The sequence below is a fragment of the Ictidomys tridecemlineatus genome, chromosome 5, assembly GCF_052094955.1.
Source record: "Ictidomys tridecemlineatus isolate mIctTri1 chromosome 5, mIctTri1.hap1, whole genome shotgun sequence".
Lineage (NCBI taxonomy): Eukaryota > Metazoa > Chordata > Mammalia > Rodentia > Sciuridae > Ictidomys > Ictidomys tridecemlineatus.
Window position 1 is genome coordinate 134,099,688 of NC_135481.1, and position 12,309 is coordinate 134,111,996.

Here is a 12,309-nt window from a genome sequence, read left to right on the forward strand (position 1 = left end):
CTTGTTACTCCACTCCTAAACCTGGGCAGGTTTCTTGACTCTTTGCTTTCATTCCCCAATGCACTCATTCTCCTAAGCTCTGATCATGTCAGTTCTGAAGATCCTTACAAAGGTCAGATAACCCCACTGTAGTTAATTTTTTTGGTTCAGGCCACTATCTCCCATTTATGTGGTAGCTCTTCTTACCTCTGGTTTTTCGCCATACTGCAGCCAATGGTCTTTCTAAGGTAAACTGGGCTGTGCCAATCCCTAGCTTCAACCCCTTGAACGACTCCATGATCTTGTTTCTGCTGACTTTTCCAGTTCATGTGTAGCCATATTACATGTCATAGAATATTTCTTCTTCTTTTATATCAAGGGATCCTAACCGCCTCGGGCGCAAACACTCCGGTTTCATGGAAAAGGCCAAGCCCTCGACCTGTGGCCATGGGAAGCAAGTGAGCTCTGTCTATCCCTGCGCGTTGGCTGCAGAGGCGAGAAGACGCTGATTCCGTGCTCTCTTGGCAGCACACTTCAATCTTGAGAAGCAGCGATACCTTCCTCTTTCCCCTCGTGAGCAAAGACCAGAGGTGCCGCGCCTTTCCCACTTGCGAGGGGAAAAGGGTCATGGCCCAATCAGATCACAGACCCCTGGGTTCGAGACAAGGACTCTCTCGCCAGCCACGAGGAGTCGCTCTCGGGCTGGACGAGGGCTCGGGTGTTGGGGCCATCCTCGCTACGCATTTTGGCGCAGAGCGCCCTTCCGAAGTCAGGCCGCCTGCTGCTTGCGCAGGCGCACAGCACACTTCCGGTGCCGGGCCGCCTAGCAGCGCCTTCCCAGAAGGATGGTGCTGCTCGGTGGTCGGTTTAAGTATCTTCGGGCGGGACTTGGCACCCGGGCTTCCTCTTCTGGCGCCGAGATGCCTAAGAAAGCTAGTGCGACGAACAAGGCTAGTGTCAAGCCCCATGGCGTTGAGAGGGCGGGCCACCGGCTGATCCCGGAGCGGGTGTGGAAGGCATCTCGGGCGGCTGGTTGTGTCTCAGTCCTCCGTCTCCCCCGCACCTGAGCTCAGTCCTCCTCCTGCACCTGGGCTACTTTGTCCTCGCCATCTACCGGGTGCAGTAGGAACCGGACGCCTGTTCTCGCTTGGAAGGCTCTGTTCTTCTTCCACCGTCTTTGCATGGCTAACTCCAACTCAAGCACTGCTTCCTGCTAGCAGCTTCCCCGCTCTCCCAAGGAGGGCTACTTTCCTCCTCCCTGTGTGCATATTTTTGGTGCACTTAGCCCAGTGTACTGTAATTATGATCGTTCTCTCGCTCTCACTGCAGTCTAACCTCCATGAGAGCAAGGACCTTGTGTCATCTTCATATATCCATTGCCTTCATACTGCCCTCTTAAGAAGTTTGTAATTTTCGAATGGGTTCTAAGTTCCTAGCACAGTCTTTAAATGTCAATCACTGTTGTTCCTTCCACTTCATCTCCTCCAGACACACACATGACATACTCAGGTTTAGACCACATCTAATACAAAAATGAATAGTAGTAAATTGTCCCTGCTTCTGAGGAATGGGAAGTACAAAGCAGATTTAGGAATCCAAAGCACTAAGGTATGGAAGCCAGAGTTGAGTCTTCTTCCAAAGCAGGAAAAAATATTTTGTGGTGTTTATAAGAAAACTTCATGGCATAATCCTTGAAGGACATGGGAAAAACATTCTGAATCAGAAGTCCCTGACTAATAAGCCTACTTTGTTCTGATTAAAGGTGAAGAGGAGTAGTGGAAGAATCAAATGTGTGGGGAAATATTTTTTAACCTGTACAATTATGTTTCTTATTTTAGAGTAAAAGCCAAAGCAAGGAAGCAGAGAGACCACTTCCTCCCTTGGGTCCTGTGGCAGTCGATCCTAAAGGTTGTGTTACCATATCCATCCATGCCAAGCCTGGCTCCAAACAAAATGCTGTAACAGGTACACCTGAACAATGGGTTGGGATTCTTGTGTGAATCAAGTGTCCCTTCCACCTTCCCTTTGCCTCATTTAGCTGACAGTTGATCCTATGACAGTTGAGTATATTTTTACATTTGCATCTAGATTCTCATGTAAAGGTATTTGAAATTGAATACATGTTTAAATTATACCCAGTTAGATGAAACTATTGTCTTTTCCTTTCTAAAGATATATTGGTAAAAATGTGGTATTTTAAGAAAGCCACTTATGTACAGCCTAGATTATTCTTTTTTAATATATACATTTTTAGTTGTGGGTGAATACAATACCTTTATTTTATTTATTTTTATGTGGTGCTCAGACTCAAATCCAGTGTCTCACATGTTAGGCAAACACTCCACCAGTGAGCCACAATCCCAGCCCTAGATTATTCTTAATTTTTCCTATCCCAAAACTGAAAAGACAATGGCCAGAGAAAGAAAAGGCATTTCGGTCTCATTTAGTGATCACTGACCTAAGGAATAGGAGAAAATCTGAGATCTAAAACCCCCATCAACTCCTACATGAAATTGTTTTTCAGTCAAAACAATATAAAACATTTCTAGGCCCAGTTTTATCATTTTTCACATTAGATAGTTGGACAAAGAGGCTTTCAAGCTATTCCCTCAAATTCTAGAAATGCCTCAGGAATCTCTTCTGGTGAAGGAGAAAGGCCAGCCAGTTACTTGGCTTCTGTAAATGTGTTTACTTTTGTTTTATTTATTTATTTATTTTTTTAAAGAGAGAGTGTGAGAGAGAGAGAGAGAGAGAGAGAGAATTTTAATATTTATTTTTTAGTTATCGGCGGACACAACATCTTTGTTTTGTATGTGGTGCTGAGGATCGAACCCGGGCCGCACGCATGCCAGGCGAGCGCGCTATCGCTTGAGCCACATCCCCAGCCCCTACTTTTGTTTTAAATATTGGGATTTCAGAGACAATTGGGAAAAATGAAGGATTTTAAAGGATAAAAGTTTAAAAACTATTTATCGAATTGTCTTGAAAGTCTTTTCTACTTCTAAAGCTTTGTATACCAGATTATATTTATATTTTGAAAATAATACCTCACAATTGATGTGCTAGACAGGCCTTATTTGTACTAATGGCCATGTTAGCTTATCTCTATTGGGTACACCCCCTTGGCCAGCATTTATTTTATCAATCTAAGATGGTATCATTTCTATAGTACACAAGTATTTTATGTACCTTAGTAAGACAAAAATTCACATAAACACTTTCTTCTCCATCTACTCTAAGACACGTCTTAATATTCGCATTGTAGGTAAAAAACTGGGCATCTGAGATTTGGTGACAGGATGGGAGGAGGGTTGTTTTATGACCTCATTCTTGTGGATTCTCTGGCCATGTTGTTTACATTGGGTGTAAGTGGGTGGAAATGCCTGAGCAACCCCATATGCAGGATCAAGCTCATTTGTAAACTGCTTTGAGTAAATACTTTCCCTTTCTTAATAATAGTGCGTGCAGAGCTATAGGACACATTACTTGATTCCAAATTCCTCACTTATAAATTGGAGATAATAATGGTGTTACTGTCTTCTAAGTCATTATGAGGCTTAGGTTAATATGTATAGAGCCCTTCAAGTATATTCATGTGTGCTTCAAATTGGTGGGTAGTAAATACTATGTAAATGTTAAATAGACATTATCAAATTTTCAAAGCACTTAAGATACATCTCACATAAGAGATGAACCTATCCCACTTTTCCTGATGTGGGAACCCAAACAACCCTGTACAATCCAGCAAGCTGCTTTGCTCATGCACTTCCTTAGTTACCTTATTGGGGCTGAAGCTCAGCTAATTTAATTCCCTACCTGGAGCTCTTTCTATTAGACCAAGTGCAGCTTCTAGTTGCCTAAATCCAGGATGCTCTCCAGGACTCTTAAGTCCATCTTGGTCAACAGGATAGACAAATATTTATTTTCTTTTCTGGATTTATTTTATAATGGTAGTTGCATATGTATCATGTTTATGTTCCTTGAAGTAAGATTAGTTTAATAGTTTTTTTGTGTGTGTTTTGTTGCTGGGGATTAAACCCAATCCAACAGTTATTAATAAAAAATCTAGTATGTGGCAGGCAAATGCAAGCTCTTTTACAAAACTGCCTCACTTTAGGAAGAAAAAGAACCTCAAGGATACAGTACATACCATTTCATTCCAGATTTGACAACTGAAGCCGTAAATGTAGCTATTGCAGCACCTCCGTCAGATGGAGAGGCTAATGCCGAGCTCTGTCGGTATCTTTCCAAGGTTTTAGAACTCAGGAGGAGTGATGTCATTTTGGATAAGGTAGGTCTCTCTTTTTTTCAAACATCTTTGATTATTGCCACATAATCATGATAAAATATTAATTTGCTTCTTCACATTATTTGGACAACCAGTTTGTTTTTAACTCACATATTCATTTAATTACAAAAATCTGAATTCTTCCTGTGTAGTCTCTGCTGCCTCAAACCTTATTCAGAGTTGTCTATACTGTCTTAGATTCATTAATTGCCACCATTTCTAGCATTTTCTTCCTTCCCAAACCCATTGTGAGGTAATCTTGCAATTCTTCCTTAAGACATCACCACACTAAAAAAATGTAAAATGATTTCTTGTTGTCATCTCCATTGGAGTTCATCAGGTATTTCTAATCCTCCATGTTGTCTTTGTTCACTAGAAGAAGCTCCTCAGGAAATTAGTGGATTCATATGTAGTCATTAGTAACATGGTTTTATACTTCAAAATCACTGAGGAATGATTCTCAATACAGGTTCCTGGGCATTACCTTAAACATAGAATTTAGAGTGCAGAATCTTGAAATTGAGTATGTAAGTGTGGGACCCAGCCATCTTTATATCTTGAAGTTTTACTTGATTTTCAAGGCTATGTAATATAGATCGTATCTGGTGGCATTCAACATCCTTGATAAATAAACTGCACCTTGATAAATAAACTCCTGTTTCTTCTGCCATCCCCAAGCCGTGGCAGGTCATTTCTTAATTTCTGCCAGTACTCATGTTTGGACATTTGCCTGAAAGGGTCTCCCCACTTTTCTACCTGTACAAATTATGCCAATCTATATAAATTCCTGTTCAGATTTTATCTTTAAAAGATGTGCTTGAGTGGCTTGGGAGTCTAAGGCAGGAGGATTGTGAGTTCAAAGCCAGTCTCAGCAAAAGCGAGGTGTTAAGCAACTTGGTGAGACCCTGTCTCTAAATAAAATACAAAATAGGGCAGGAGATATGGCTTAGGGGTTGAGTGCCCCTGAGTCAATCCCAATACCCCCCCCAATAAATAAATAAAAGATGTGCTTGAGAACATATCTTTTTAAAAATTGTTTTAAGTGATAGTGAAATCATAGCACTTGGATATTGTAGTGGCTCTTTGGACTTTTTAAGTTGTAGATGGACACATTGCCCTTATTTTATTTATTTATCTATTTTATGTGTTGCTGAAGAACCCAGTGCTTCACACATGCTAGGCAAGTACTGTACCACTGACCCACAACCCCAGCCCAGCAACTTGTTTTTATTTAAGATTATGCAAAGTTTCTAGAAAATGCAATATTTACTTTGGTATTTTAAAATTATTTGTATCTTTAAACAAAAGAGTTACTTGAAACTAGAATATTGTAATTCATCATTTTGAAATTCTGATGCCAAACTTTTATCATTTTAGAAATTAAGGTATAAAACTAAAAACCTTGATGAGTTGTAAAAATCTATAGTCAGGTGGAAGCAAAGAGATAGTTTTTGGTTGGACCAGATGTGGTCAGGAGAAAGTGTGCATAAGCCATCTATAATGTCCCCATGAAAATATGGCTGTGATGGGTACAATGGAAGTCTGCTGTCCCTTAAGGCATTAGAATGCTTACTGTGCTTTCTTTCTTTTGATTCAGGGTGGTAAATCTCGTGAAAAGGTGGTGAAGCTTTTGGCCTCTACAACTGCAGAAGAAATCTTGGAGAAATTAAAAAAGGAAGCCGAAAAAAAATAAAATCAAAAAATGAAAAGTACATCCTTGAGGGACTTTTTAATTTCTATCAATGAAGAGGCGGCTAAATAGGAAAAATATATTTAAATTCACACAAACACAAAAATGGAGGTGAGAATGTGGGGAACAATGTATACTCATACATTGCTAGTGGGACTGCAAATTGGTGCAACCCCAATGGAAAGCAATATGGAGATTCCTCAGAAAATTTACAATGAAACCACCATTTGACCCAGCTATCCCACTCCTCCGTTTATACCCAAAGGACTTAAAATCAGCATACTACAGTGATACAGCCACATCCATGTTTATAGCAGCTTAGCTCACAATAGCTAAACTATGAAACCAGCTTTGGTGCCCTTCAACAGATGAATGGATAAAGAAATTATGGGATAGATGCACAATGGAATATTATCCTTGAAGAAGAATGAAATTATGGCATATGCCAGTAAATGGATGGAGCTGGTGAATATCATGCTAAGCAAAATAAGCCAATTCCAAAAACTCAAAGGCTGAATGTTTTCTCTGATGTAGATGCTAATTCACAATAAGAGGAGTAGCTAGGGAAGACTAGAAGTTCTTTGGATTAGGCAGAGGGCAGTGAAGGGAGAAGAGGGATATGGGAGTAGAAAGGATAGTAGAATGGCCACTTGTGGTGGCACACGCCTGTAATCCCAGCAGCTCGAGAGGCTGAGGCGGAGAATCGCAAGTTCAAAGCCAGCCTCAGCAAAAGTGAGGTGCTAGTCAACTCAGTGAGACCCTGTCTCTAAATAAAATACAAACTAGGGCTGGAGATGTGGCTCAGTGATCAAGTGGCCCTGAGTTCAGTCCCCAGTACCAAAAAAGCAAGCAAGCAAGCATAGTAGAATAAATACCATGTGCATATATGGGGATGTGATTTGATGTGTATGACTGGTATGATCCTACATCATGTACAACCAGAAGAATGAGAAGTTATACTCCATTTATGTATGATGTGTCAGAATGCATTCTATTATCATGTATAACTAATTAGAACCAAAAAATGTGTGTGTGTGTATGTGTGTGTAAAGACTCAAAAAGTAGAAATTTATGCTGGATGTGGTGGCGCACACCTGTAATCCCAGCAGCTCAGGAGGCTAAGGCAGGAAGATCAAGAGTTCAAAGCCAGCCTCAGCAAAAGTAAGGTGCTAAGCAATTCAGTGTGATCCTGTCTCTAAAATACAAAATAGGGCTGTAGATGTGGACCAGTGGTCGAGTGCCCGAGTTGAATCTCTGGCACACATACACACACACACAAAATTTTTAAGAGCACTGTACCTTGAACACAGGTTCTAAAATTCCTGACTTCAAACAGCCTGAAACTTGTAATTCTGATTTCATGGTATTATAATATAATATAGCTGGAAAGGATATTCAGGATGACTGATTTAAATATTTGCTTTGTGATGAGGTTTCTGATATCCAGAAGTTGGGAGAATTACTGAAGATCATATCACACAAAATGGCAACTAGAACCCAGATCCTCTGACTCCTTATTTATTGCAATTATCCTAATTATAAACAAAAATTATAATATTTCCAGTGTTTCTGAAATCTGGAGTTTGCCTCTTAATCCAGTTTTCAAGTAACAGAGGAAATCTGTCATGCTGCTTTTGTAGTCTTACCTTATATTTTAAGATAATGTTCTCAGTGCAAAAATATGCTAGGTACAGTAGTTTATGCCTGTAAATCCCAGCAACTCAGGAGGCTGAGGCAGGAGGATTATGAGTTCAAAACTAGCCTCAGCAATTTAGGGAGGCCCTATGCAACTTAGGGCCTTAGACCCCTGTCTCCAAGAAAAAAAAAGAGCTGAGGATGTGGCTCAGTGGTTAAATGCTCCTGGGTTCAGTCCCTGGTACAAAAAAATTAAATGAAAAAAAAAGTTTTAACATCTTTTAAAAACTGTATAGAGCATTTTGTAAAAAAGTAAATAATAATCAAGACTTGTAACAATTATTTTTGAGAAATAATTGAATTTTTATTTTTAAATTTTATTATTTTTTGATACTGGAGACTGAGCCCAGGGATACTTTTTCACTGAGCTACATCCCCAGTCCTTTTTATTCTTTGAGACAGGGTATTGCCAAGTTTCTGAGGCTTTCACTAAATTGCCCAGGTTGGCCTTGACATTTTGATCCTCCTGCCTCAGCCTGAGTCATTGGAATTACAGGTGCGTACCACTGCACCCAGCTGAGAAGACACTGAATTTCCTTCCATCTCAGTGGTAACTTAAAATCTTAAAATCCATTATTTCTTCCAAATCCCCAAAGATCCTTAAAAAAATGAAGAGGACCTGGAAACTATTTTCAATATTTGTAAAGTCTATCAGAAATCACATCTATATTAAAGCTGAAAAGATAATACATTCTTATATATTTGGTGCAAGTTATAGTAATTTAAATAACTAAATTACCTTGACTGTCTTTGAACTCACCATCCTCCTGCCTCAGCTTCCCTAGCCCCTGGGATTACAGGCATGTGCCACATTGCCTGGTTACATAATTACTCTTGACAAAATGGTTTAACAATAACATTGGTGACTACACTATATACTAGGAAAGAAAAACCTGGTTTATTCTGCCCTGGAGGTAGGAGCAAAGATTTTTGGATTCCTGATTCCCATAGACCATCCACACCCAGACAGGTGTAGATGAAAGACGGAAGATAGAGTGAGAATCAAGTTCTAAGCAGCCCAAACTCAAAAAATTTAGAGGCAGTTTTTTTGGGTTGTGGGCTACCAGCATACATCCCTCTTAGATATCCCAGGGTTTTGGTTCCTTAAATGTAAAATAGAAGACAAATTATAGAACCTACCAGGCCCCAATCACATTGCTTTAATGCAAATGACTAGAAACCAAAAACTTAAGAAGCTAGATTTTCAATTTATATACTAGAGGTGGCACTATAATGCAATAGCAGAAAGCCAATGTAACTTGATGTAGGGAATTAACAATTCCTTTTGAAGTGAACCAGCACTATTAAGAAGTTCATTCTTTTTTTAAAAAATATTTTTTTAGTTATACATGGGCACAATATCTTGTTTATTTATTTTTATGTGGTGCTGAGGATTGAACCCAGTGACTCACATATGCGAAGCAAGTGCTCTGTCACTGAGCCTCAACCCCAGCCCAATTAGGAAATTCATTTTGTACTGCCAATCTGTATCACACATTAATCTTTCTTGTCTTTCTAGAAATGTTCCTTAGACCCCTCATATCTTAAGGAATTTACCTCAGGACTGTCTTTACTTGGGTCAGTTGGGTTCTTAGGGATTCCAGTGCCATGGTGGAATCAGTATGGTCCTGAGTACCCCCTTTAATGTTGCAGCTGTCAGAAATCTCCTGTAGTCTGTGTTTCTAAAATTAGAATTGGGCTGGGCATTTGGCAAGGAACTAATTTCTAATCATGATGGCAACTTATTTGAGTGAATACACCTTCCAGACAGTATATATAGTGGGATTCTCCACTGAGTACATGCTGTTCCCCATGTCATCATGTTAATCCTGATTGGAAAGCCTGGGATCAGAACCAGGAAACTATGACCATCTGAGCTCTCATTTCTTCCACTGGAATGGATCTAGTATCAGCCACAGCTCCTCTTCTAGAACAACTGGATCCATGATCCAGGGACTCTTTCTGTGCTATAAAAAGGCTTTCTTCCAACAGTTCTTTTAATTCAGTTGACAAGTTTAGCATAACCCTAGTCTGCGTTAAGATCCCCCCAAGTACCTTTATAAAATTTCGGGTACAGAATCCCTAAACTTTGCAGCCAGAGGTTAGACTCCCTGGTCACTCCTACATGAAACTCACCTCACGATGATGTGGTTTTGCTATCACGGTGGCTTTCAAATTGCTTTAAAACCTGATTTCCTTAAAGATGCTTTGGGGAATTGGGTCTCTGAAGAATAAGGGAATGAGTCAAGTCACCAACTTCAAGCCTTTAATCCTCTTATAAAGCTGTAATGTCCAATATGGTGGTTGCTCACATGTGGCAAAATGTGCTTTTTAAACTGAGAAATAAAAAAACCATCAAATAAATAAAACTCACATTGGAAAAAACAACAAAGAGGAGTCTGAAAACATGGTAAGAAATTTAGAGGGCAAAACAAAGAACAGTGAGCAAAAGGGAAATGGCAGCTATGGAAGTCAGTTGAAGGAAAATCAACATCTACATAATTGGTTCCTGAAGAGCAGAACCAAAGAAATGGAACAGAACAAATATTTAAAGATATAATTAAGAAAATACTGAAGAAATAAAAGATGAATTTGTAGAAAGGGTGCAATGTCCCAGGCGAAACAATGACCAAAAGAATCAACAGGGAGATACAACCTAGTAAGAATTTCCTGGTTTCAAAATTTTTAAAAAAGCTCATGAACATCCAGAGAAAAAAAGGTGAAGTCACAGGGAAGGAGGCAGCACATACATGTACACTCAAAATGTTGCTGATGGTAATGTAAATTGCTAGTGTTTTAAAAATGTGTCAACATTTATTAAAATAAAAATAGACCTTTTAAACCAACAATCTACTTTTGAGAATGTTCATAGATACATAAAAACACTAAAGGACATATGTATAAAAGCAATGCAGCATTGTTAATGCAAAAAAAGAAAGGGAGGGAAGAAAAATGGAAGAAAAGGGGAAAAGGAGGAAAAAGGGAAGGAGAAAAAGATGGGAAGGACCTATCCACCTATAAGAGAACAATCATAATCAAAAGTAAATTCACATAATTTACTTCTAATTTATAGCTACTGACATAGAGTGATGCATTATATTGTTAAGTAAATAATTTTATGTATGCAGGTATTAAAAATATATAACTCCACTTTAGTAAGAAAGGGAAAAATATATGTACATCAAGTTTACATACACTTGTGTGAGCATGGTGAACAAGATAAAACCATATACATCAGGTTGAATGCAGACTACTCATTTTTGTATTGTTTTACTTTTTATGATATTTTGTATATACACATAATATACAGTTAAGGAAAGTTTAAAATGAAAAAAATACAAACAATGAAGCTCTTGCCTTTAATGGTTATTAGAGAGCTTTATTTACTGAATTCAGACAAAGACACTGAAGATTCTTTAGGGAGTTAGAGGCACTGGCAGTGGGAAAAAACCTGTGAGATCATCATTACATCCTCTTCAGAAGTTGTCTCAGGAGGTCACTGAAACCCAAAAAAAGTCTAACTGGTAATTAATACATGGGGCTCTCTGTGCCCCTTAGGGACAGGAATGAAAACACCTACTAAATTAACTCATATCCCATGACAACAATGGTGAAAGATTTTTTTGAAATGAACTTCTAACATTCAAGTCAACCCAGAAATGCTTCCCTGTAACTCTAGAGGCACAAATGTGATATGGGCCAGTTACTCATTATGTGCCTAGTAATTCTTTCATATATGTGCTTTCTTTGTAAGACATTTTTTATTTTGCAACTGATGTATAATATCTGTACTTATTTATGTACAATATTATAATTAGACACATGTATATAGTATAATATAACCAAATCAGGGTAATTAGCATTCTATCTCCTCAAATATTATTTTAAGCTCTTCTCTAGTTATTTTTGAAGTGTATAATTAATGGTATATACCACAATGATGATTCTATTGTGCTACAGAACATTAGAACTACCCCCCAACTATATTTTGGTACCCATTATCCAACCTCTATCCTCCTTTCTCCTCTCCTTCTAACTCCTAGTGACCTCTGTTCTTGTCTCTACTTTTTTGTGATCAACTTTTAGCTTGTCCAAGTGAGTATATGTGATATTTGTCTTTCTGGGCCTGGCTTATTGCATTTAACATAATGCCCTTCAGCTCCATCCATGTTACCACAAACAACATGATTTTATCCTTTTTGTGAATATTTCATTTAATTCTACAAGAGGGCAGTCAAATCACATTTTACTTTATTAATCTGCTCCTCCCATCCTATCCTGTAAATCTTTAAGTCTAAGGGGTATTATGCATGGCTCACTTCCATGTTTCTCATCTGATAGCATGGGTAACCAAATCCTCAGAGGTCAGAAGTTTCTGTAGCACCTGGAAGCCTGAGCATGGCTACAGCAGCTGCAGTTACTTCTTCTCATCCCTGTCATAGCTTGTGTTATCAGCCCTACTGATAGACACCCAAGAAGCCATTGTGGCCCAGGACCATTCTCTCTCAGAATGTCCACAGATCAAGGGATCTCTACTTGCATGTTCCTCAAAAGCTGATCCCTATAGATAACATACAGATTTCTAGAAAGGATGAAATATTTACTCTCAAGGTTTCCCTGGAGTCCAATGGTATAATCTTCTAATTGGATCTAGTTG

General features: G+C 38.9%; 1 protein-coding gene and 1 long non-coding RNA gene across 3 annotated transcripts in view; one reads left to right on the top strand and one right to left on the bottom strand.

Annotated features, from left to right (window-relative positions):
• LOC120886217 (uncharacterized) overlaps nt 1-791 on the bottom strand; it is a 34,957-nt gene extending 34,166 nt beyond the window's left edge. For both annotated transcript variants that reach the window (XR_005729012.2, XR_013439396.1), the window contains exon 1: nt 187-791. This is a non-coding gene — a long non-coding RNA (uncharacterized LOC120886217). The remainder of the gene's footprint in view (nt 1-186) is intronic.
• Nucleotides 789-5,979, top strand: C5H15orf40 (chromosome 5 C15orf40 homolog). The gene is made up of 4 exons (XM_005320192.5): nt 789-929; nt 1,818-1,944; nt 4,143-4,270; nt 5,865-5,979. Exons 1-4 carry the CDS (start codon nt 825-827, stop codon nt 5,958-5,960), a joined length of 456 nt encoding a protein of 151 aa, XP_005320249.1. The 5' UTR covers nt 789-824; the 3' UTR covers nt 5,961-5,979.
• Nucleotides 5,980-12,309: the final 6,330 nt, after the last annotated feature.

What these genes read in the sequence shown, in the direction of transcription:
- C5H15orf40 (XM_005320192.5), top strand. Translation starts at nt 825, where the DNA reads ATGGTGCTGCTCGGTGGTCGGTTTAAGTATCTTCGGGCGGGACTTGGC. An exon ending in AAGCTAGTGCGACGAACAAG is followed by an intron (nt 930 to 1,817) that starts GCTAGTGTCAAG and finishes TTCTTATTTTAG; the next exon opens with AGTAAAAGCCAAAGCAAGGA. An exon ending in GTGATGTCATTTTGGATAAG is followed by an intron (nt 4,271 to 5,864) that starts GTAGGTCTCTCT and finishes CTTTTGATTCAG; the next exon opens with GGTGGTAAATCTCGTGAAAA.